Source organism: Schistocerca gregaria, unplaced genomic scaffold (genome assembly GCF_023897955.1).
Source record: "Schistocerca gregaria isolate iqSchGreg1 unplaced genomic scaffold, iqSchGreg1.2 ptg000414l, whole genome shotgun sequence".
NCBI classification, from domain to species: Eukaryota; Metazoa; Arthropoda; class Insecta; order Orthoptera; family Acrididae; genus Schistocerca; species Schistocerca gregaria.
This window is the reverse complement of record NW_026061847.1, coordinates 1,839,671-1,866,989: the sequence shown is the minus strand read 5'-3', so window position 1 is coordinate 1,866,989 and position 27,319 is coordinate 1,839,671. Positions and strand designations below refer to the sequence as shown.

General features: G+C 42.0%; 1 protein-coding gene across 1 annotated transcript in view; it reads left to right on the top strand.

Annotated features, from left to right (window-relative positions):
• Nucleotides 1-703: 703 nt before the first annotated feature.
• Nucleotides 704-27,319, top strand: part of LOC126311353 (kanadaptin-like) — a 233,239-nt gene continuing 206,623 nt past the window's right edge. Inside the window, 3 exon segments of the mRNA XM_049992217.1 lie at nucleotides 704-897; nucleotides 968-1,402; nucleotides 1,404-1,509. Of these exon segments, the coding sequence (XP_049848174.1) occupies nucleotides 704-897; nucleotides 968-1,402; nucleotides 1,404-1,509 (735 nt within the window).

Sequence of the window (27,319 nt, the reverse complement as noted above, 5' to 3'; positions counted from 1 at the left end):
TGCACCACAATAAATCGGAAGTAACTGTATAAAAATGTAGTTCACATTGGATTGAGAAGCAGGGACTCATTCCCATTTCTGTTTCAACGTACTGTGTACTGAAATAATTAATTTTATTAATTTTTTTCGTTGATGGTATGTCTAAGCAAATGACACCAACTTTCTATAAAAGTTCATATGGTAAAGAAATCTGACAATTTCTACTGCACCTCATAGCGTTGTTTTGAATGGCAATTGCTGAATAAAGAAAGCAATGAGAAGATAAATCGGAAACAATTTTTTGAACAGCTTGCCAAACGCCCCAAAAACACTCGAATCACATCGTTCTCACTCTAGATTTGAAATAGTTCTTTATGTTATTCGGCAGGAATTACATACATTCAGTCATAAACTCATGTGAGCTAAAACAATTGAAGTTCGAAATTTAGTTTTGACAGGGATTACTGGAAATAATTTAAAATCTTTGACCACGAACTTTCTTTGTGACCGAACGTTTTGGATTATTTGTATGCGAGAGTGAATTGTTTAGATATGACAATTAGGTACTCAGTGCTGGACTGCTGTTGGATTGTGTAAATGTTGTTGTTTGTTTCTAGTGACAGTGAAAAAAAAAAAAAAATAGATTTTTTATGATGAATCCCTGAATTAAGGTGGCTCTGAGTGTTTTTCAGTTTTTTCTTTTATTGCGCGCAAGTGGACAGCTATGGATGAGTTCGTGAAAGAAGAATCCACAATCATTTCGCTCTCGGAACACGGAAATTACGATGTTTGCCAAGAAATCAGGGCTGGAAGAAAAGGAGGAGAAGACGGGAAAGAAGATGAAAGCAATATATGTCTAGCAAAGGACTGTACATCATTAGGAAATAAGAAAGACATAAATGGAACTGAAGAGAATAGGTCAGTATTAAGGGTAAACTCTGCTTCTGAAGCAAATCCAAGTGATATGGAAGGGTGTAATAGGATGAAATTTGTCGGGCAAGAAAACAAATCTGACTGCTTTAAAAAACCAGTTTCTGGTGGTAGGCCCACGAAGGGGTAGAGGTGTGGGGAAAGTGAAGAACTTTCATCCAAATGAGTCTACAAAAGGCGCAAGTGCTTCTCCCGATGAGAATGAAGAGCAGCTCGATTGTGCACCAGACTTGAATGTTTCAGTCAAAGGGACGGTTGATTCCGAGAGCACGAAACTTCTCTCTTTAGCATCAGCCCAGAAGTTGAAAGAGAAGTCTGTACCACTCCCCTACAAAGAACCAACCTGGAGTGGTATACCGGAAGCAGATTATGGCCTTGAAGTTCTAAAAGATGGAAGGATTATAGAAAGAATTGAACTATCTCGCAAGCCATTCTATGTTATTGGCCGCTTGTCGACATGTGACATACAAATGGCTCACCCAACAATATCGCGGAGATGATCAGAACTCCTCCGGATTTTACGTGTATGATTTGGGTAGCACACACGGCACTTTTCTAAACAAGTGCAAAATTAAACCAAATATTCACGTGAGGATTCAGGTAAGAGGAATGAAAACTGATTGTCTTATTTCACAACCAAAAGTTCTCCTACATGTTATTGTGCTAATTGTGTATATGAGTCTTAACAAGTAGGCCATTAACAGCAATTTCTTACATGTAAAAATGTAGTGCTGAAAGTATGATTTCGCAGCAGACTCAGGATATCAGAGTGATACAGTTTTTTTCCCCTTCCTGTCACTTGTTGTATTATGGTTTTTTTAAGTTTTTAAAATAACATTTCTTCACTGTAGTTTAAATTATTTCAGACAAAATATCTGGAGCTGTTTTCAGTTATTGAAAATTCATAAAGCATTTAATTGAGGTATGCTCCAATCAAAGTTTATTTTTTCTTGCAGCTATTCAACTGATTGAGAACAAATATTTCAGTCTAGTAATAAGAACTCAATGCATGATATTGTCAGATTGACAAGTTTATTGCTTAATGCATTAGTTCAATAGCAAGTGTGTGAAATATAGAACATTGATTTACATCTACATCTATATTCTGGCAAATCACTATGAGGTGCATGGCAGAGGGTATGTCCCATTGTACCAGTTATTAGGATTTCTTCCTTTCCATTCACATATGTAGCATGGGAATAATGTTTGTTAGAATGCCTCTGTGAGTACACTAATTATTATAATCTTATCCTCATGGTCCCTGTGTGACCAATAGATAGGGGGTTGTATATCCCTAGAGCAATCATTTGAAGCCAGTTCTTGAAAATTGGTTAATAGACTTTCTCGGGATAGTTTACATCTCTCTTCAAGAGTCTGCTATTTCAGTTCTTTCATTATCTGTGTGACACTCTTCCATGGGTTAAACAAACTGAACATTTGTGCTGCCCTTCTCTCTGTATACGTTCAATATCCCCTGTTACTCCTATCTGGTACAGGTCCCATACACATGAGCAGTATCCTAGGAATGGTCGCACGAGAGATTTGTAAGCAATGTCTTTTGTAGACTGATTGTGCTTCCTCAGTATTCTACCAATAACCCAAATCTACCACCTGCTATACCAATGACTGAACCTATGTAATCATTTCATTTCATGTACCTGCATTTTATTTCCCTACGTATGAGTTGGCCGATTCCAGCAGTACTCTTTGACATTGTAGTCATAGGGTACTACGTATTTTCATTTCGTGAAATGCAAAATTTTAAATTTCTGAACATTTAGAGTAAGTTGCCAATCTCTTCACCTTGCTGAAATCTTATCTGACAGAATATTCATACAGCTTCTCTCAAATAGCACTTCATTATAAATAACTGCATCATCTGCAAAAATCCTGATTTTTATTATTAATGTTGTCCGCAAGGTCATTAATATACAATATGAACAACAAGAGTCCCATCACACTGCCCTGGGGCACACCCCAACCTACTTTTACATCTGATGATGACTGTCCATCTTAGATAACATGCTACATCATCTTTACCAAAAAGTCCTCAATCCAGTCACAAATTTCACTTGATACCCCATATGTTCATGCTTTTGAGAATAAGTGTAATTGTGGTGCTGTGCCAAATGCTTTTCTGAAATCAAGAAATACTGCATTTGGGTCATTCCATGTCTATTCAACCATTTGAGAAAATGTTCTTAAGTTCCCCTGCCAATTAGTTCCAGATTTTTTTGGGTCATCAGTCTACTGACTGGTTTGATGCTGCCCGCCACGAATTTCTCCCCTTTGCTAACCTCTTCATCTCAGAGTAGCACTTGCAACCTAGGTCCTCAATTATTTGCTTGACATATTCCAATCTCTGTCTTCTTCTACAGTTTTTGCCCTCTACAGCTCCCTCTAGTACCATGGAAGTCATTCCCTCATGTCTTAGCAGATGTCCTGTCAACCTGTCCCTTCTCCTTATCAGTGTTTTCCACATATTCCTTTCCTCTCCAATTCTTCGTAGAACCTCCTCATTCCTTACCTTATCAGTCCACCTACTTTTCAACATTCGTCTATTGCAACACATCTCAAATGCTTTGATTCTCTTCTGTTCCGGTTTTCCCACAGTCCATGTTTCACTACCATATGATGCTGTACTCCAGACGTACATCCTCAGAAATTTCTTCCTCAAATTAAGGCCGGTATTTGATATTAGTAGACTTCTCTTGGCCAGAAATGCGTTTTTTGCCATAGCGAGTCTGCTTTTGACGTCCTCCTTTCTCCATCCGTCGTTGGTTATTTTACTGCCTAGGTAGCAGAATTCCTTAACTTCATTGACTTTGTGACCATCAATCCTGATGTTAAGTTTCTCACTGTTCTCATTTCTACTACTTCTCATTACCTTCATCTTTCATCGATTTACTCTCAGACCATACTGTGTACTCATTAGACTGTTCATTCCGTTCAGCAGATCATTTAATTCTTCTTCACTTTCATTCAAGATAGCAATGTCATCAGCGAATCGTATCATTGATATCCTTTCCCCTTGTATTTTAATTCCACTACTGAACCTTTCTTTTATTTCCATCATTGCTTCCTTGATGTACAGATTGAAGAGTAGGAGCGAAAGGCTACAGCCTTGTCTTACACCCTTCTTAATATGAGCACTTCGTTCTTGATCGTCCATTCTTATTATTCCCTCTTGGTTGTTGTACATATTGTATATGACCCGTCTCTCCCTATAGCTTACCCCTACTTTTTTCAGAATCTTGAACAGCTTGCACCATTTTATATTGTTGAACGCTTTTTCCAGGTCGACAAATCCTGTGAACGTGTCTTGATTTTTCTTCAGCCTTGCTTCCATTATTAGCCGTAACGCCAGAATTGCCTCTCTCGTGCCTTTACTTTTCCTAAAGCCAAACTGATCGTCACCTAGCGCATTCTCAATTTTCTTTTCCATTCTTCTGTATATTATTCTTGTAAGCAGCTTTGATGCATGAGCTGTTAAGCTGATTGTGTGATAATTCTCGCACTTGTCAGCTCTTGCCGTCTTCGGAATTGTGAGGATGATGTTTTTCCGAAAGTCAGATGGTATGTCGCCAGACTCATATTCTACACACCAACGTGAATAGTCGTTTTGTTGCCACTTCCCCTAATAATTTTAGAAATTCTGATGGAATGTTATCCATCCCTTCTGCCTTATTTGACCGTAAGTCCTCCAAAGCTTTTCTAAATTCCGATTCTAATACTGGATCCCCTATCTCTTCTAAATCGACCCCTTTTTCTTCTTCTATCTCATCAGACAAATCTTCACCCTCATAGAGGCTTTCAATGCATTCTTTCCACCTATCTGCTCTCTTCTCTACATTTAACAGTGGAATTCCCGTTGCACTCTTAATGTTACCACCGCTGCTTTTAATGTCACCAAAGGTTGTTTTGACTTTCCTGTATGCTGAGTCTGTCCTTCCGACAATCATATCTTTTTCGATGTCTTCACATTTTTGCTGCAGCCATTTCGTCTTAGCTTCCCTGCACTTCCTATTTATTTCATTCCTCAGCGACTTGTATTTCTGTATTCCTGATTTTCCCGGAACATGTTTGTACTTCCTCCTTTCATCAATCAACTGAAGTATTTCTTCTGTTACCCATGGTTTCTTCGCAGCTACCTTCTTTGTACCTATGCTTTCCTTCCCAGCTTCTGTGATGGCCCTTTTTAGAGATGTCCATTCCTCTTCAACTGTGCTGCCTACTGCGCTATTCCTTATTGTTGTATCTATAGCGTTAGAGAACTTCAAAAGTATCTCGTCATTCCTTAGAACTTCTGTATCCCACTTATTTGCGTATTGATTCTTCCTGACTAATGTCTTGAACTTCAGCCTACTCTTCATCACTACTATATTGTGATCTGAGTCTATATCTGCTCCTGGGTACCCCTTACAATCCAGTATCTGATTTCGGAATCTCTGTCTGACCATGATGTAATCTAATTGAAATCTTCTCGTATCTCCCGGCCTTTTCCAAGTATACCTCCTCCTCTTGTGATTCTTGAACAGGGTATTTGCTATTACTAGCTGAAACTTGTTACAGAACTCAATTAGTCTTTCTCCTCTTTCATTCCTTGTCCCAAGCCCATATTCTCCCGTAACCTTTTCTTCTACTCCTTCCCCTACAACTGCATTCCAGTCGCCCATGACTATTAGATTTTTGTCCCCCTTTACATACTGCATTACCCTTTCAATATCCTCATACACTTTCTCTATCTGTTCATCTTCAGCTTGCGACGTCGGCATGTATACCTGAACTATTGTTGTCGGTGTTGGTCTGCTGTCGATTCTGATTAGAACAACCCGGTGACTGAACTGTTCGCAGTAACACACACTCTGCCCTACCTTACTATTCATAACGAATCCTACACCTGTTATACCATTTTCTGCTGCTGTTGATATTACCCGATACTCATCTGACCAGAAATCCTTATCTTTCTTTCACTTCACTGACCCCTACTATATCTAGATTGAGCCTTTGCATTTCCCTTTAGAGATATTCTAGTTTCCCTACCACGTTCAAGCTTCTGACATTCCACGCCCCGACTCGTATCCTTTCGTTGATTATTCAGTATTTTTCTCATGGTAGTCTCCCCCTTGGCAGTCCCCTCCCGTAGATCCGAATGGGGGACTATTCTGGAATCTTTTGCCAATGGAGAGATCATCATGACACTTCTTCAACTACAGGCCACATGTCCTGCGGATACACATTACGTGTCTTTAATGCAGTGGTTTCCATTGCCTTCTGCATCCTCATGTTGTTGATAATTGCTGATTCTTCCACCTTTAGGGGCAATTTCCCACCCCTAGGCCAGAAATATGGCTTGTTAAAGAAGGTGGTGTGAACCGGAAATTGCAACCCGAATCTGGCAATCTATCTTCAGACCCAACTTCAGGTATTAATAATTTTGGAACTATTCTGCACAGTCCAGTGAAATTTTTAGAACCCAAACACCCACTAAGAGAACACACTCTATGAATCAAAACACCAACAACTTATTTCTGAGGGAAAATAAAAAATTCCAAAATGTGATTTTAAAAAATGTAATATGTTAAAAGGTATATATTGTAGGTGCCCTCTGTGCCAAATATAATTCACTCAAAAAGGATATAATTTTTTTGTGGTAAGCTAAATGTGGCCTAAACACACACAGAACTCATCTTGCCCATATCAGTCACACAAACAGAGTTACATGCACACAAATACAAAAATTTGAAAAATTATCTGAAAAACATGGATTTTCTAAGTGTGGTAGCACAAAAGGGACAAGTGATATTCAAGCCAAATTTCAAACACTGCTGCATAAGTAGACCATAATATAATATGTGGCAAAATTTCAACTTGTTATTGCAAGACATTTGTGTACAATAAAAGTTGACAGAGCTGTATTTGGTTACGTTTCTTTTAACACGATTTAGCAAGTAATAGTGATGATGCAGACAGCTTGTTTCTGATAAAGTTGCAGCAATTGTTGGAAACCAGTAGGCAACAGAAAGTTAAACAATGGTAGTTTTCAAACACAGAATGAGTCATTGTTAGGCAGGAACAACAAAGGAAACAAGCAACAATTACAGGTTACTCATGTTTTTAAGGTTCTAGTTCAGACTGGTCTGTACTGTTGTGGAAAGTCAGTGTGGAGGCAGAAGAGTGTATTAGTGGTGCTATTGTTCAAACAAGTTGCAGTATTGGTAGAGCACAAGCATCTGAATGCCATAAAACAACATATGGAACAAAATGTGGCATTCGCTTTGTACTGTATGATCTGGATGATTTGGACCAAGATTTGTTGCTATGGAGATCCGGGATACACCCTGTGGGCACAAGAAGTACAGTTCCAGGAAACTTTAGTGTTTGAGGATTAGTATTCTTTCCTACAAAGAAGTTGTTTTGATCCATTTCAGATTCATAAGAAGACAGAGAAATTGATATAAAATCACTATTGAAAGTGAATTAGTGCATTGGACTTAACATGAAACCAGGACAAAAGTTATGTTCCAGGTGTGTTACACTGCTAAAAAATGAAGAATATTCTGATAATTTACACGACTGTGACGAAGAGTATCGGCCACCTACAACCACAGCGGATGAGCAATTAAATACTTCAATGACAGCTCTTGGTTTGTCTCTCATGAAGACACACAAAGTTGGGAAAAGAGACAGGCCCAGCAATGCTAGAAGAAAACTACAAGAAGCTCAAATGGAATTAAAACACAAAATACCTGACGCACTAATGGTGGAAGAGGAAGAACTATCTGCTCCAAAGGAACAGAAATCATGCCAGAAATGCTCTGATTTGAACAAAATTGTGCATGATTTGGAAGAAAAATGTGCCATATCCACTCGCCAGAAAAAAGTAGCTATTCTTACCCTTGCACCTTTCAGCTGGTCTATTGACTAGACTGCAAAGGAATTCAGTGCTTCTACATATATGGCGAAGCAAGCTAGGAAAATAAAAGCAACCCCAAGGAGTGCTCCCACAACTTCGGCAGGCTCAGGGAAAGCAATTGAGTTCAGAAAGAAAGGTGCTAGTGTCGGAGTTTTATGAAAATAATGACAATAGCGGAATAATGCCTGGAAAAAAAAGCTATGTAACAGTGGAAATGGGAAATGTACATGTACAGATGCAAAAAAGATTGTTGCTATGCAACATATCAGAACCCATCTAGCACGGATCCCACACCGCTGAGCAGCATTCAAGCAGTGGGAGAACAAGTGTACTGTAACCTACTTCCTTTGGTTTGGGATTGCATTTCCTCAGGATTGTTCCAATGAATCTCAGTCTGGCATATGCTATACCAACGATGAACTTTATGTGATCATTCCATTTTCTCTCCCTCTATTCGCTTAGTAGGTTCCGACTCTTTGTGACCCCATTAATCAAATCACGCCACTTGCTCTTACTTTGTTCATTAAGTGACTGTGGGGAACTGTATTGAACGCCTTGCAGAAGTAAAGAAAGACGGCTTCAATGCTGCTCAGCAGTGTGGGATCCGTGCTAGATGGGTTTGATGGAAGAGATAGAGAAGATCCAACGGAGAGCAGCGCACTTCGTTACAGGATCATTTAGTAATCATGAAAGTGTTACGGAGATGATAGATAAACTCCAGTGGAAGACTCTGCAGGAGAGACGCTCAGTAGCTCGGTACGGGCTTTTGGTGAAGTTTCGAGAAGATACCTCCACCGAGGAGTCAAGCAGTATTGCTCCCTCCTGTGTATATCTCACGAAGAGACCATTTTAAATCACTCCTAATGCATGCTCCCAGATATTTTGTGGAATTAACTGCTTCCAGTTGCTGACCAGCTATATTGTAGTTAAACGATATGGGATCTTTCTTTCTATGTATTCGCAACAAATTACACTTGTCTACATTGAGATTCAATTGCCATTCCCTGCACCATGCCTAAATTCGCTGCAGATACTCCTGCATTTCAGTACAATTTTCCATTGTTACAACCTCTCGATACACCACAGCATCATCTGCAAAAAGCCTCAGTGAACTTCCGATGTGATCCACCAGGTCATTTATGTATATTGTGAATAGCAACGGTCCTATGACACTCCCCTGCAGCACACCTAAAATCACTCTTACTTCTGTTATCTAGGAACTCCTCAATCCAGTCACACAATTGGTCTGATAGTCCGTATGCTCTTACTTTGTTCATTAAACGACTGTGTCAAATGCCTTGCGGAAATCAAGAAACACGGCATCTACCTGTGAACCCGTGTCTATGGCCCTCTGAGTCTCGTGGACGAATAGCGAGAGCTGGATTCCACACGACCGTCTTTTTCAAAACCCATGCTGATTCCTACAGAGTAGATTTATAGTCTCCAGAAAAGTCATTATACTCGAACATAATACCTGTTCCAAAATTCTACAACTGATCGACGTTAAGAGATACAGGTCTATAGTTCTGCACATCTGTTTGACGTCCCTTCTTGAAAACGGGGATGACCTGTGCCCTTTTCCAATCCTTTGGAACGCTTCGCTCTTCTAGAGACCTACGGTACACCGCTGCAAGAAGAGGGGCAAGTTCCTTCGTGTACTCTGTGTAAAATCGTACTGGTATCCCGTCAGGTCCAGCGGCCTTTCCTCTTTTGAGCGATTTTAATTGTGTCTCTATCCCTCTGTCGTCTATTTCAATATCTACCATTTTGTTACCTGTGCGACAATTTAGAGAAGGCTCTACAGTGCAGTCTTCCTCTGTGAAACAGCTTTGGAAAAAGACATTTAGTATTTTGGCCTTTAGTCGGTGATCCTCTGTTTCAGTACCATTTTGGTCACAGAGTGTCTGGACATTTTGTTTTGATCCACCTACCGCTTTGACATAGGACCAAAATTTCTTAGGATTTTCTGCCAAGTAAGTACATAGAACTTTACTTTCGAATTCATTGAACGCCTCTCGCATAGCCCTCCTCACACAACATTTCGCTTCACGTAATTTTTGTTTGTCTGCAATTCTTTGGCTATGTTTATGTTTGCTGTGAAGTTCCCTTTGCTTCCGCAATAGTTTTCTAACTCTGGTTGAAATTTCTGGGTCATGCCACCTTCTTTCACAAGTCATAATTCTGGAACTAATTGGCAGGGGAAACTAATACTTTGTACACGAGTGTTCCAACATGGTAGAATTAGTGTACTGAATTTCAGTCAAATCTGAGACTGAGCTGGAGCCCGTGGTTGAAGTGACATGGAATGAACCATTTATGTAGTTGCCTTGATCCAAAGCTTTCAGTATGTCATGTGAGAAAAGTGTGAGTAAGGTAGCACTTGATTGATGTTCTTGAAAATGATGCTTGTTGGCATTGTGGAGGTCACTCTGCTCAAGATGCCTCATTATGTTTGAGGTCAGAATATGTTATAAGATTCTACAACAAATCAATGGCAAGGATATTAAATAATAATTTTGTGGATCTCTTATGCTACCCTTTTTGTAGATGGGTGTGACCTTTGCTTTTTTCCAAGAACTGGGCACAATTTTTTGTTTGAGGGACCTGTGATAATTATAGTTAGAAGAGGGACTAACTCAGCCGCAAATTCATTCCATCAGGCTCTGGAGCTTTGTTCAGTATTAACAATTTCAGCTGTTTCTCAACACCATTGACACTAATACTTATATTATATGTGTTGTTTCAGTGGTACGAGTATTAAATTGGAGCAATTCTGGATTTTCCTTTGTAAAGGAACATTTGAAAACGGAATTAAGCATTTCAGCTTTTGCTTTGCTATCCTCAGTTTCAGTTCCTCTCTCATTCGCTAGGGACTGGACACTAGCTTTGGTTCCATTAACAGCCTTTACGTACAACCAAAGCCAAAATTTCTTTGTATTTTGTGAAATGTCATTTCATAATATTCTCCTATGCTATTCATTGAAAGTGTCGTGTGTTGCTCTCTTGAGAGCCAAATGTGTTCCATTCAGTATCTCTGTATCTATACCTCTGTGCTTTGTTTAACACCTGTAATGTAGTAGACTGTTTCCTTGGAAGTTTCTTTACAATGACTGTATATCATGGAAGTTCCCTCCCATTATGAACTGTTCTACTGGGTACATATCTATCCAGTGCATGGTCAACTACTCTTTTAAACTTGAGCTAGAGTTGTTGTACATGCTTCTAACCTGTGCTGAAAGTTTCAAGTTCCTCATTGAGATATGACATTACTGATTTTTTATCTAGTTTACTGAATGTATAGAAGTTTCTGCTTGTCTTAGTTGTAGTTGTCCTTTGTACCATGGTAATCATTGTTGCCACAAACACATCGTGGTCAGTGATACCAGTTTCAATGTGGACATCCTCAAGAGGTCAGGCCTATTTGTTGCCATTAGATCAAATATATCTCCATCATGAGTAGGATTCCTGGTAATTTTCAGAGAAGACGTTTAGTAAAGTTCCTCAGGATGTCTTATCACGTCCGCCACTGACAAAAATGTAATTTTCCCAGTTAATTGTTGGATGGTTAAAGTTTCCACCGATGCTTACAATATGATTGGGGAACTTAGATACTTAGATACAAGTGAATTGAGGTTTTCTCTGAAGTTTTCAGTTACATCAGGAGATGAGTCTAATGGGCGATAGAAGGATTCAGTTATCATTTTATATCCACGCCTGATACTGAGTCTTGCCCAAGCAATCTCTCATGCAGCTTCAATTTCTGTCTCGATGAGTTTGAGGTTTTTGTTTACTGTGAAAATACAACACTCCTATTTTTCATTTACCTATCCTTGTGATATACACGTAAATTTTCCCCAAAAATCCCACTGATATGGATTTCACATTTCAATCACCTTTTCTGTACCAAGTATTATTTGAGCTTCATTAGTTTCCACGAGCAGTACAAACTCTGGCAATTTGTTGCAAATGCTTCAGTAGTTCACCATTAGGATTTTAATACTCTTGCCTGTGGGAGGCATTTCTTTGGATCTCACAGTATTACTTGGGGGTTTCCCGCAGCTATCATTACCTGGATCGGATAGTGTCACCTAACATAAAAGACCCTTGTGTGTGCCCCACGCACAGTCAGCTACCTGATTAGGAGCCTATGATGTTTAGTGCACACCTGACCTATTTAGGGGGCCCTACAGTTCTCAATCCTGTGGCACAAGTGCAGGAAGTCACAGTGTAGCTCGTCAAATTTTCAAAATTTCTGGTTCAGTCCTTCCACTCAACTCAGAACCGAAGGGTCACGTTCAGTTGGGGGGACAATGCTGCAAATTGAGAACTTCATTGAAACCCCACGTACAAGGCTGGTCTTCTCAACCTTCTATGCCAGTCCCTGGAATGGCCCGAGAATCCTTTCAGAGACCGGGTGACAGGCATCATTCTTTTCCTAACATGTGCCACAATCTACAGTTGGTTGCACTGTGCGCTCCTGAGGGCCAGACCACCTGTTTGACGCATTGCGGGTGACTGGGTAACACGTAATTCCCAGCCCTGGGTCGACAGGTAAGATTCACACTGTAACATTACAGGACATATTGGGACATATTGAAGTATTTAATTTGGTGTTGAGGAGCTGAAATGTTATAATTTGGTTGAGGAAGCTGGGATCGCTATAAGTTCAAACAAATTGAAGTGGAACGTTACAACACGTACCCCCTGTTACAGGCCAAGCCCAGAGATGGGTGATTGCCTGAGCAGTAAGCTTCCCAAATTGCCAATTGGTCCCTCCGTCAGGTGTTCGGGAGGTGTGACCTGAGGTGTGAACAATCACCTAAGGCCGCCATGTGAAGGTCGGCCACCAGTTGGAAGGGGCGCACCATCAGAGATGCTAGCAATCGTGGGGGATTTCCTCGCGATGCATCATTCATCTTTTCACTCAACTTCTACCATATGTAAACGCAACGAGGCTAATGATTCAAAGTGCCTTCCCACTGCACACGGTTCCTTGTGGTCTCCCGTACTGAAGACGGTCAGTCCTTCGCTACGGTAAATCCGTTTACTATCCAGAAAGGTTAGATGTAATTGCTGGCTCTGTGAAATCCTGCTCTTGTTTACAGAATGGCACTTTGCTTTTGGAGACCACTTTTGATTCTCAAGTGCATCAACTGCTCGCTTCTCCACGGTTAACCTGATCGTATCAAGGCCCACAGACCTTTGAATTCTTCCTGTGGTGTCATTTACACCAGGCTGCTCGACGGTCTAACCGAGGCTGAAATACAATCTTACCTCTCTGGATCATGATGTCATTGCTGTTCATTGTATAATGAAAAAGGTAGATTCCTCCTTAGTGCCTACCCGCACTCTCTTTCTCACCTTTGATAGGGTAGTGCTTCTGTCCAAGCTCAAAGCAGGCTATGTAATTATCACTGTCTCGCCATACATTCTAAACCCGATGCACTGCTACCAGTGTCATCATTTCAACCACACGAGCATGCCTTGTCGACACCCAGCCAAGTGTGTCGCCTGTAGTAGGGATATGTATGAGGGCGATTGTCTGCCTCCTTCTCCCCACTGTACTAACTGCAATGGTGGCCATTCTGCCTACTCTCGGGAGTGTCCTGTGTATCTTGATGAGCGGGCTGTTCAAGAGATCCGTATAAAGGAAAAGGTGCCAGTTACTCACAAGTTACTGACTAGTCACAAACCCTGTATTGCAAACCCTGTGTTCTCCCGTATGGTGTCTATAGTTCTGTTCTTGTTACCCCTTGCTCCATGAAGGACACGGCTTTGTAGACATGCGGCCTCCAATTCAGCTCTGAGGTCGTGAAATTGTCCAGTGTCAACGTCGCATCACCCCTGTCCGACTGTGCAACAAGTCTCATTGGGTGAAACCACGAGCTACACAACCGGTAGGCCAGAAAGGACAGAAGGAGTACTCCCGTGAAGACCACCTCCATCCCTCCAGCCAAACAATACCCAAGTCTTCATCTACCCAGAAAGCCTCAAAGAAGTTCTCCAAAGGCAAATGTTCTTCTCCTTTGTCACGTTGAAGATCCTCTTCTATGGTGTCAGCCCGTGACACCTTAGTCTGGCCTGCCTCCATGTCGCCAGCGCACACCAGCAACCATTTTTCGGCCTTGGACTCCAGACTGACCGTACGAGCAAGCTGATGCTTCTGTGGACCCCATGCAGCAGGATCCTCCTGCTTCTGTGCCGTGTAGTAGTGCCTCTTCCCCAGCTGTCACTCGGCAGTCGCCGAAGTGACACCCCCATGTCCCTTTGTCATGACTCCTCCAACGGAACATTCATGGCCTTCGGTCCCACAGAGAGGATTTATGGCTGCTTTTAGCGTCACAGCATCTCCTAGTACTCTGCCTTCAGCAAATGAAATTGTGCCGTCACGACCAGTTTGAGCTTTCACATTTCCTATTGATTCGTTTTGATCTTCCCCCTGGGGTCGGCTCTCCCTCTCATGGGGACGTCATGCTGCTCATACGGGATGACATTTGTAGTCAACCCATCTCGCTGACTACCAATCCTCAAGCTGTGGCAGTTCGCCTTTTCCTCCCCCCGCCCCCCCCCCCCCCCCCCGACTTTTTCTCTCTGTACTATATATATGTCCCAACATCATTTTCTGTCGACAGGGCAGAGTTACTTCATCTTATTGGGCAGCTACCTTCCCCATTTTTGCTACTCGGTGACTTTAATGCAGATCATGCACTTTGGGGTTCTCCCAGGATCTATCAGAAAGGTGCCCTCTTGGCTGACCTCCTTAACCAATTTAACCTCTTCTGCCTTAACACTGGAGCACCCTCTTTCCTATCCGACTCCTCGCACACCTATTCCCATTTGGGCCTATTCTTGTGCACTGCCCAACTTGCCCAACGTCTTGCGTGGTGCGTTTTTTCTGACAGCTACTCGAGTGACAATTTCCCATGTGCTCTCCATAATGGCAGCTTCCTAGGGCTGACTGGCTGCTTTGCTCCTCCCTGGTGTCCTTCGAAGAACGAGATTTCCCCAGTTGTGATGACCAGGCTGAAAATCTCACAAATGTTATCCTTACTGCTGCAGAACGTTCCATCCCCCGCAATTCCTCTTTACCACATTGTATCCCAGTCCCTTGGTGGACTGAGGCATGCCACGATGCAATTCGCGCACGTAGATGTGCTCTCCACATTTTTAACTGCCTCCCTACTCTGGTAAACTGCATTCATTATAAACAGGATCGTGCAAATTGTCATCACGTCCTTTGAGACAGCAAAAGAGCTAGCTGGATTTCATTCACTGTTTCTTTTAACAGTTCCACACCTACCTCTGTCATGTGGGCCAACCTCCGACAAATCTCTGGAACCAAGATCCATTCCCCAATTTCTTGCCTGACAGTTGCTGATACTATCATCATGGACCCTATTGCTGTCCTCAACATCTGGGGTGCCATTTTGCTGACGTTTCGAGCTCTTCCCACTATCATGCTGCATTCCTCCATTGGAAATGAGTGGAGGAGGCTTGGGCAATACCCTTCTCTTCTCCGAATCGTGAGTGCTACAATGCCACCTTTAGTAGCTCATCCCGATCCTCCACCCCAGGGCCAGATGCCATCCACATTCAGATGTTGCAGTACCTTTCTCTTGTGGGCGAGCACTTTCTGCTTAACACATACAACCGCATCTGGGCAGAGGGCGCATTTCCTGGACACTGGTGTGAAGCCACCATCGTACCCATACCTAAGCCTGGTAAGGACAAAAACTTTCCTTCTAGCTACCGCCCGAGCTCTCTTAACAGCTGCGTTCCCAAGGTGGTGGAATGTCTGATTCATGCCCGGCTGGTATGGTGGCTTGAGTCTCGACATTTACTAATGAATGCACAGTGTGGATTTCGAGCATGACGTTCTGCAGTTGATCATCTCGTTACTTTGTCCACCCCTGTCATGAATGGTTTTCTTCGGAAATCCCAGACTGTGGCCATGTTTTTCGTTTTGAAGAAGGCCTACAACCCTAAATGCCGTCCTCTTTCCTATCGCCATTAACCCTGTAATGGCCTGTCTCCCGCTGGGCATCTCCGGCTCTCTTTTTGTCGACGATTTTTCCATCTATTGCAGTTCTCCACGCACCTGTCTCACTGAGCGGTGTCTTCAGTGCTGTCTCAATTGTCTTTATCGTGGAGCATTGACAATGGCTTTCGCTTTTACCCTGACAAAACAGTCTGTATGAATTTCTGGCAGCGGAAATGGTTTCTCCCCCCACCTCTGCATCTAGGACCTGTTGCCCTTATGTTCGTTGAAACTACAAAATTTCTGGTGCTTGTGCTCGATAGGAAATTCTCTTGGTCCTCCTAGTGTGTCTTACCTGGCATCCCACTATACATTGTCCCTCAATCTCCTAGGTGTCCTCAATGGTATTTTCTGGGGTGCCGATCACACTACTCTCCTCCTCCATCTGTAGCGGTCCCTCATCCGTTCAAAACTCAACTATGGGTGCTTTGCTTATGCATCTGCACATCCATTCCTCTTACGCCGTCTCAATACTGTCCGTCATCGTGGCATCCGTTTGGTGACGGGTGCCTTTTGCACCAGTCCGATTGAGAGTCTTTATGCTGAAGCTGCTGAACTACCACTGTCCTACCACTGTGATTTTCTCCTCAGAAGGCATGCATGCCGTTTGTCTGCCACACGTGGCCACCCTTCCTTTGGCTCCATTTTTAATGATTCCTTTGATCGTCAGTAGGGGGCTCGTCCTCTTTTCTGTTACCTCCTGGACTCCGCTTTCGCCACTTGCTACGGCGGCTTAACTTCACACTACTCGCAACTTCCCCAGTGGGTGTGAATCCTTCACCACCTTGGCTTTGTGAAATGGCCCGTGTTAACCTTGGCCTTCATTCACTTCCTAAGGACACCACTCCAGCCTTGGTCTATCTCCTACACTTTCACGAACTTCTCATGGAACTTTGAGATAGTACCTTTGTATACACTGCTGGCTCTCGGACTGACTGCGGGCCCAGGTGTTCCTTCATCATTGGCACCTGTGTCTTTCAATATCAGCTTCCGGCCCACTTCTCAGTACTTACATCCGAGCTCTTCACCTTGTATCAGGCCACAGAGTACATTCGGTGACATGGCCTTTCCAATTGATTCCTCTGCACAGACTCACTCAGTGCCCTCCGAAGTCCATGTGCGCTCATCCCTTAGAGCTGCACATCCAGGAAAACTGTCACTTGATCACTCTTCGTGGAGCCAGTGTCATGTTTCTGTGGGTCCCTGGTCATGTCAGTCTGCCAGGAAACGAGGCTGGTGACACTGCTGCCAAGGCTGCAGTCCTCGTACCTGCCACCGGGAGCAGATTGTTTTAACTCGGCTGGGTATTGGGCTTTGCCTTTTTTAGCCATCGTCATTTGCTAAGTGGCACTACCTCACCACTTTGTACGCATTACGCCCAAATTTTAATGGTTCACAACTTCTGCTGGAATGCCCTTTTTTTAAAACAATTTATGTTCCAGCTTGGGTTTGCCATCAGATTTATCAGATTATCCACCGAAGCAATATGATGAAGGCCATTTAAGTTTTAGTTTTGGACCTCCATTTCTGTATGGTGTTTTTTTTTAGCCCTTTTTCCACATTCCTGTTTTTAGCTGTCTCCCATTCTGTCCATTGGGACTGACGTATAGTCATTTAACTCCTTTCTGTGTTTGTGTTCCTTAGTATTGACTCGGGTGCTTATGACCCCCGTTGTTTTTTGTGCCCTAAAGCCAAACAAAACAAAACAAAAACACGTACATGACTCTCAGGAGCTATTCCAAACCAATTCGCAGCAGCTGTCGATTGTTTGACAGCAGTCAGGACGATTACCAGCTGCTTACGAACATTGACCAACTTGTCCCCTGTTTGAAAACAGCATTCACAGCGGGGCTGCATGTTGGCTGGTGCAATGTATTACAAGGCAGTGAATAAATTAAACATTAAATTAAACTTAAGTAATAAACTTTATGATTTGTGTTGTAAATGAAATATATACATTGCTGTTATAAATTTTTTCATTTCCTCTGAGCTATATGATCATGATTTTCTACAGTTGATAGTCATTTAAGACTTATTTCCCTTCCTTCCTGTGATTGCTGTAATTTTCAAATATGCAATTTACTGTAACCTGCATTTTTGTAATATATCTATATTTACGTGAGTATTCTGCTATCCACAATTAAGTGCCTGGCAGAGGGTTCAGTGAACCACCTTCAAGCTCTCTCTACTGTTCCACTCTCAAACGGCACACGGGAAGAACAAGCACTTAAATTTTTCCGTGCTAGCTCTGATTTCTGTTATTTTATTGTGATGGTCATTTCTCCCTATGTAGGTGGGTGCTAACAGAATGTTTTTGCAATCGGAGGAGAAAACTGGTGAACACAAATTTCATGAGAAAATCCCATCGCAACGAAAAACGCCTTTGTTTTAATGATTGTCACTCCAATTCATGTATCATGTCTGTGGCACTATCTCCCCTATTTTGCAATAATACAAAACAAACTGCCCTGTGTACCGGTGCCCTGTGTACCATTTTCAATTACGCACACTGTTATTAATAATTTGCTGCCATTTCCTTTTGTGATAGTGTTATAGCATTCTGCAGGCAACATTCTAAGAGGAAATGTTTTTTTACCTCTTATGTATTGGTAAAACATTACTCTAGTTGAGCTTGAGTGTTACATCCTGGACCATTACTTCCTTCTATGTTGCCACTTTCACTAATTAAATGAATGTTGTAAGACTTAATTTTACATGAACTGAGGTAAACAGTTTTTTATTTTTTTTTATTTTCGTACTTTCAAGCTGATAGTTATACTGTCCAGCACAGTTCCATGCATTTTACTATCTACACAAAGATTCCATATCCTGTCCCTGGTTATCCCAAAGTTAATTAAACAATTAGCTGCCAAACTTGAATTTCTATGACTGTCAAAATTATAAAAAAAAAAAAAAAAATTGTGATATATGTGCCACATCAAATCATCGAACAACTTTAAAACGTTACTAAAAAATGTTAGACCCAACAGCTACTGACGGGAGAAATAGTTTATTCAAAGCTGACATGTGTGCATACAACCTCAGAACACATACTGATGAAAGCAATATAGCTGAAATAAGCTTGTATAAAACAATAAGCAGCATGTTGCATAAAATTGTTAGGAATTCTTTCTTAAAATATTTGTGGTGGTACATAAAAATGCTGAAAATTATGTGGATAGAAGAGAGAATGAATCATGAATAGAAGAGAGAATGAGTCAAATTAAGGACATTAAACACATTTTGAAGCATTAAAAAATCATGTGTATGGTTAGAGGGGATAAAAATGTTACAGGGAGACCAGAGTTTGTCTGTAGGTAGCACATTAATATGGATATCAACTACAGTAACTTTTCATAAGGATATAGGCTACAGTAACTTTTCAGAGATGAAGCTTGCCAGAATAGACTAGCTGGATAGCTTTTGTACTGGTGACGACAACAGCATTCAAGGCCTTTGACATTTGTGTCCATAAAGTACCACTGAACAAATTTGAACCTTTATCCGTGAGGGGAAGAATTACTGAGATGAGACAGGTGCACTTGCAAAGTAGGGTATTAAAGATAGAAATAGCACACACTCCAGATTACATTTTTTGTGGAACAATTATTAGACATAAAACGTATTAACACAGGAATTCCTCTTAGTTAGGGTCAGTTATAATCATGTTACATATAAATAAGTTTTCAGATATGGAGGAAGAATCTCTTTTTTTGATGTTACTAACATTACTAACTGATGAAAAGCCAGGACTAGTTCAGATGGCAATTGAAACTCTCACGGATGTATTCAACTGGGCCACAGACAATAAATGAACAGTGAACATTAAGAAAACAAATAGCATAAACTTCAGCTTAAAGAGAGGAACATATCTGTCATAGTAAACATAAATGATGATTATGTAGACTGTGTAGCAAACACACAGTTTTCAGGGATAAATATTGTTTATCAATTGACACAGAAAATACTGCCAAAAGAAATTTCGTCAGTAGTGCTCGGATTTATATGCACTGAAAAGTATGAATATATGCGTGCATCTATGCATTAAAAATCTGATAAATATGTTCTAAAAACTTTAAAATATGCATGATAAATAAAATTCATTATTTCAACTTTCTCACATCTTTTAATCCTCCTAAAGTAATCTGATTATACAATTATTCTTAAAACATTAATTAACAAAGTTAATATTTATTACTGTCTGTCTGTCTCTTTCTCTTAGTCTATTTTAGCATAAGTTGCTTTTATTGCAATAAACAACTAAATATTTTTCACAGTTTTCTGGAAGAAATGATTTGCTTCTGTCACTTAAAATGTTTTTATACGAAGACTAAGATCTCTCTACATGACACGAAGTCACAGGACAGTTCCGAAAAGAGGCTACATCACTTACAGAATAACCATTAAGCTGTTTTTCAGATTCTCCTTGTAACACCTTATTCATTTCCTGAAGAAACATTAAACCTGGATTCCCTGCTTCAGTTTTCTCAATTCTGTTGTAAAGACACTTTTCTATTTCTCCTGGTATGTCTCCGGTGACAGCTCTTTCGTAGACCTCAAGGGCAGAAAATAGAGGCATTGCTTTTTCTTCCAAACATGTGATTATGGCTGGGAGTTTACTGAAATAGGTCCTAATAAACATTTATTTACTCTGGAGACTCTCCTCTTGCAAGCACTAATTGTAGCTGGGATACTTGCTGCTTCGTTTCTGTCTATCACGTCCATCACCCTTTTCATGTTTTCTGAATGCTCACTGTAATACAGAGTTGCTTCTATCCATGTTCCCCACCTTATGATGATTGGCTGCGGGGGGGGGGGGGGTAAACAAATACATGGCATAATTTCAGTAAATAATTTTTACTCTTTATGGCGCCTTCACAAACGCCTTTTTCACAGAGGAAATTAAGGCATTTACGTCTGGAAAATATGCTCAAATTTCTTCCGCCAGTCGGTGAAGGGCACGCGCTAAACAAGTTATGTGAACTGCCTTGGGATAACATGCCTGCAAAGCTTTAGCAGCGTTAATCATACATGCTGCTGCTTCTGTAACTATCACCAGGAGTTTTTCCTTGTTATCTTTAGCAGGCCACAAAACGCGTAATGCATCACGAACAACCCTAGCAATAGTAGAATGTTTTGTTTTTTCCAGTACTCTGGAGACAATGAGATGAGGTGTTCCTGGTTCAGATTCCGCCATTTTTCCGACAACGTTGGCAATAAATCTCCCACATGAGTCAGTCGTTTCTTCTACAGATAACCACACATTTGAATCCCCAATATCATCTCTGATCTCTTGTATTACCTGAAAAGAGTTATTTTATTGAAAATTTGTAAAGAACATCCATGGTATTATGGGTCTCACTTTTTTGGTGGTGGTAGGTGGTGGGGGGGGGGGGGGGGGAGGATAAGTATAACAAAAAATATTAAAAATGATTCTTGATCGTAAACTCATTGACACTACAGGCCATGCAAAATGGTATGTTTTGATTTTAAAATATATTTCTGTAATAGATTTAAAATTCTAAAAAGAATTGAAAAGTTTTAATGAAACTTAAATGGAGGGTGGAGGATATGGGGGTAGCTGACATGCAAACTAATTTCATTAAATAAATGTTTAAACTTACCTCTTTGTAAACTTTGCCAAGATAGTTTTTCCTTATTGTTGATTCATCAGGAACTTTTCTTGGTATATTTTTAGAGGAACCTTCGAAATTCTACATTATTTAATTTATTGAATGGGCTGTTGGCTGAAACTAAAGCTTTGCAGAGATCTTCCAAAAAATTATCATTGCCATCATTTCCGCTTCTGATTGCAGAAGATGCTGCTGATAAGGTTGTCTGGATGTTGGAGATATTTTTATTAGCAGCATTTGTATGAGCAGCTGTTGGTAAATGTTGTGTAATCTGGAATTTTGTATCACAGAGCACCTATAAAATGGTATAAAAGTAAAATGAGTTTATTTTCACTAAGTAAAAAACTAACTCGAAAATCACATTTATTTTGAACTTTGAGAAAGCAAAAATAGAACTTACGTGCTTCTCACACACTTGGCACAATACTACATTTCCATCTGGTGTTAGAGTAGAATTTCCATGAATCCTCTGTCGAAGTAATTAATCTTTACTGTTCTTCTCCTTCGGCATTGTGGTAATATGATCTCCTCCTGTGCACACTTCAGAAATCACGAAGAACAATACACTAGTTCCTGATTTATAGGTAGCTGACAATGGAACTTTTCATTCTTGGAAATGTCATTGTTGCCACCAGCAGCTTCGTTTGTTACACAATACAAACCGTACTGACTTTTATGACGCGAAGGCCGACCAAACTTTAAAGGTTTGCCGCATGATTACTGATCGCTATTTAGTTTTTGTTAAGCTGTCGAAAGACATATTTTTATAGTACAGGAACCGCTCATTGCTGATTTCTATGTTCGCCTCATTTTTAGGCGCCTCTTTATGGATTTGTAAATATGACAGAGAAGTAATTCTACACAAACAGAGCAATAAAAGAGAAATTTGCTCTTCTTCTTAAACTATTGTGGTGAAATACTTGTATTTCAAGAATTGTTGCTGCAAAAGTAAAATATGTGCATAAATAAGCAAAAGTTATTTATATATGCACTAACCACTTAAATATCCATTTATATGCTCTATCATGCAAATATGCAAAAATCCTAGCTCTGGAACAAATACTAACAAAGAGATAGAGGGGCTCGCCAGTACTTACCTCAGCTCAGATAAACACAACTATGTAGGATGAAAAGATGCATGAATGGCTAAAGAGGAAAGGGAAAGAGGAGAAGACTGAAGAGTAAATGGGATTGGGGTTCTTTAACGTAGGTTCAGTCCAGGGGGATGGCAGGATGAAAGGATGTGTTGGAGTGCAAGGTCCCATCTCCGCAGTTCAGAGGGACTGGTGTTGGGTGGGAGAAGCCCAATGGCACACACGGTGTAGCAGGTTCCGAGGCCCCTAGAATTATGCTGGACGGCATGCTCTGCTACTGGGTATTGGACATCTCATGCCCTCCAGCATAATTCTAGGGACCTAGGAACCTGTTACACTGTATGTACCATTTGGCTTCTCCCACCCAACACCAGTCCCTCTGAACTGCGGAGATGGGAACTTGCACTCCAACACATCCTTTCATCCCGCCATCCCCCTGGACTGAACCTACGTTAAACAACCTAACTCCCATTTACTCTTCAGTCTTCTCCTCTTTCCCTTTTCTCTTTAGCCATTCACGCATCTTTTCATCCTACATAGTTGTGTTTATCTTTATACTATATGCCTCTTTACTTCTGTATGCATCCTCTTTGGTTTGAAGCTGGCACAGTACCTACAGTAGAATATCTTTGGCTTCCCTCTGATAACCATGCCTCCATCCTTGCTACCATCCCTGTTTTCCTTTCCCTGTTGCTTCATAACCTGGGTTGTGAGTAACTGAATCTACTTTCCCTTCTTCCCTTTCTTTCCCCTCTCTCCTCCCTGATGAAGGAACATTTGTTCCAAAAGCTACGAAAGTAAATTTTCGGTTCTGTTTTTTGTGTATCGATTGGCTGTACTGAGCTGAGGTAAGTACTGGCCAGCCCCTCCATCTCTTTGTTAGTATTTGTTTCACATCTTTATATGAGATTTTCCATTAATCATTAACATCCTAGCACTAGTCATCAGCATGTATGCTCTTAGGGTCCTGTCATGTGTTTGATGGCTTTAGTGGCATACTGTTCCTACACACACGAAATTTGTAGCTTTAGGATTCTGTTATAGGGGTCAAATGCACAAAATACAGACACAGTTTTCCAATTACGTATAATGCCCATAAGAAAAATAGCTAACTAAAGTTGTCTGGCACATTGTAAGAAAATATTTTTAAAACCTATGTGTTTCCTACTGTAAGAGGTGAGTTTATCTACCAGTCTGTGTACCATAGAAAAGAATTAAAAATTCAAACTAGTACAGGGTGTCCCAAAAAGAGTAACCTGATTTTAACTTGTACTAATATTGAGACAAATGTCACTAAGTAACTGAAACAGCACTAGATGTAATTGGCATGATCTAGAGTTTCAGGAAAAATCCTCTAGATGTCGTTATGAGCTCTGAGCTGAAGCGTGCAGCCAGTCTCACACAACAAGGCATCCATGCAGCAGAAGGCATATTGTGTTATTGAATTTAGTCGTACTCAATCAGTGATCACAGTTCAGCAGGCATTTCATATTCGCTTTTGTGCTAAACAACCTTCACCAAAGAACATTCAACGGTGTTATGAACAGTTTGAAGAAACAGGCTGCCTCTGTAAAGGCAAAAGTCCTGGCCGGCCATGCATTCCTTAATCTGATGAGCATTTGAGTGGAGCCCCCGCAAGTCTGCGCATCGTGCCAGCCGAGAACTTGCGTTACCATGCATGACAGTTTGGCATGTGTTATAGCATCATTTAGCCGTCAAACCATACCGATTACAACTGGTACAAGCTCTTTGAGATACTGACAAACTGAAGTGAGTGGACTTAAGCAATGCTATTCTAGAGGACATGGAAAATGACACTTTTACGTCATGGTTGATATTCAGCAATGAGGCAACTTTCCATATTAGAGGAAGGTTCACCGTCATAATGTGCGTATATAGGGCTTCGAAAATCCTCATGAAACAATTGAACATGAATGTGATTCACCAAAACTGAATGTTTTTAGTGCTGTTTCACAAAGCAAGGTTTATGGACCCAACTTTTTTGAGGAAGGAACCGTCACAGGATTTTCATATCCTGCAATGCTATGGAACTGGTTATACCCACAACTTGACTCTGACAATTTCATCTATCAGCAAGACCCCCTGCGGGTTCGGGGTTAAGAATAGGCCCGGGGTATTCCTGCCTGTGGAAGGGCGCCTTACATGGTGTTTCATGTTCATAGTATATTGAGATCATTAGCCCTCTTTCTCGTTGTCGCATTGCAGTCCTGCTTGCTCTCCATCTCTTGGGCGAGGGTTCACTTTCTGCAGAGACGACGACTAAGGCCTTCCTTGCACCTGATATCTATCACGGTAGCCAGTCTGTTCTGGTGGGGCCGCCATTTACCCTGTTGGTTGTAGCCCCCTGACAACACTGCGCCGTTAACTCCCCATGTATGCCAAGGATTAGATGCCTATTTCTCTGGGGCATTGGAACTCCCAGCTATGGCCATCCTGCCAGGCGGCCCTTGCGGAGGCTGGATGGTGCTTGTGGGGAGACCCCTTGGTTGGAGTGGGTGGCATCAGGGCAATGAAGTGTGGTACATAATCTCTTGCTGGTGGTCAGCAGTCTCCAAACATTCGAGGCCTCATTTAAATGCACTGAAGTATGACTCCAAATTGTTTCCTTCCCTGTCCCCACATTGTGGGGGAACAAAAGGCTAAGGATTGCAGCGATACTTATTCGCCCCGGTACCTCGTCTGTTCACGAGTTGATGGGGAATCATTTATGTCAACGGAGCCTAAGTTTTTTGTGGAGCAGTTAGAGGACAAGTTAGGAGGGGGGTGGGGGGTGGAGGGCTTGTCCAAATTACCCTCTGGGTCAGTCTTCATCAAGACAGCATCCTCTGCCCAGTCATGGGTGCTCTTTGCCTGTGGCAAGCTGGTGGATGTTTCTGTTTCCATTATGCCCCATAAGAGCTTAATTATGGTTCAGGGCCTTATATTCCACAGGGATCAGTCTGATGATGGACTGCACACCAACTTAGAACGACAGGGTGTTCACTTCTTCTGGCGTGTCCCTCAGGGTTGGGCCATAACCACTGAAGGAACAGTGACAGAAACAAAAAAACCAGAAGGCACCCAAGAATCCAGACCTTGCGGTGGCACCCATCCCACTGCTCTCTACAAGCTCTGCATCTGAGGGTGAGGTGGAGATTCTGGCATACACTGAGGGCCTAAATCTCGCCAGACCCTCAGACACGATGGATGTCGCTCACACAGGTACTCAGTCGGTGGTAGCAGGTGTTCCAGTGGTGTAATCTGTCTCCTGAGTCCCTTCACGTCTTTTTCGACCATGGTCAGTGTCATTCTCCAGTGGACTTGCAGTGAATTTTTCCACCATTTGCCAACAACTTATCGGCCTTCACCCTTTCTTCGACATTGCTCTCCAGGAAACTTGGTTTCCGGCGTTGCGAACCCCCGCCCTCTGTGGCTATCGGCATTATTATCAGAATCGGGCAGCTTATGAGAGGGTATCTGGTGGAGTCTATGTCTATGTCTATGTCCTTAACTCTCTTTACAGCAAGTGTGTGCTTCTTCAAACGCCTTTAGAGGGTGTCGCTGTTAGGGTGTGGATGTCACAGGCTGTTACTGTCTGCAGTATCTATCTTCCACCAGATGGTGATGTCCCACAGCATGTATTGGCTATGCTGATAGCCCAACTGCCGCCATCTTTTCTGTTACTGGGTGACTTCAATGCCCATAACCCTTTGTGGGGTGGATAGGTGGCAACACGCCAAAGCACTGTCGTTGAGCAAGTGTTGGCACAGCTAGACCTTTCTCTTGTAAATAATGGTGCCTCCACACATTTCAGTATGCTGCATGGCATGTACTCATCTGTCACCCTCTTGGTGTGCAGCCCTGGCCTTCGACCGTTTGTCCAATGGAGTGTGTATGATGACTTGTGCGGTAGTGACCACTTTCTGATCTTTCTGTCACTGCCACAGCATCACTGTCCTGGGGTCCTCCCCAGATTAGCTTTGAATAAGGCTGACTGCGACTCTTTCACCTCCATTACCTCTTTTTCATGATGTTCTTGAGTTGGTGATTCACATGATCACCACCAGCATTGTTTCTGCATCAGAATCTGTAATTCCCTGTTCTTCTGGGTCCCCTCGGCGGAGGACTTTGCCTTGGTGGTCACCAGAGATTGCCGAGGCGATACACAATTACAGCCAGGCCCTCTAACGTCATAAGTGGCACCCATCACTGGACCACCTCATTGCCTTCAAGCGGTTCCGTGCCCGAGCCCGCCGCCTTATTCGCCAATGGAACCAGGAGTGCTGGGAAAGATATGTCTCCACCATTGCAGGTTTGGGCCAAGATTAGGCGACTCTATCGATATTGGGCCCCTGTTAGCGTACCTGGGCTTTCCCTGAATGGTGCAGTCGGTACCGACTCTGCCACAATTGCAGACCTCGTAGCGTAGCATTATGCTCAGTGTTCCACTTCTGTGAATTACCCGCTGGCCTTCCGCTCCCTAAAAGAGCAGTTGGAACATCAGTGCCTTTCATTCCATATGCGCCACCCCGAATCGTACAATGCTCCATTCAGTGAGTGGGAATTCCAAAGTGCCCTAGATGCTTGCCCTGGTATGGTTCCCGGGCCATATCATATCCACTACCAGATTCTCAAACACCTGTCAGTTAACTGCCAGCAATGCCTCTTCGGCCTTTTCAACCGTATTTGGGTCGAGGGTGAGTTCCCATCCCAATGGCGGGAAAGCATC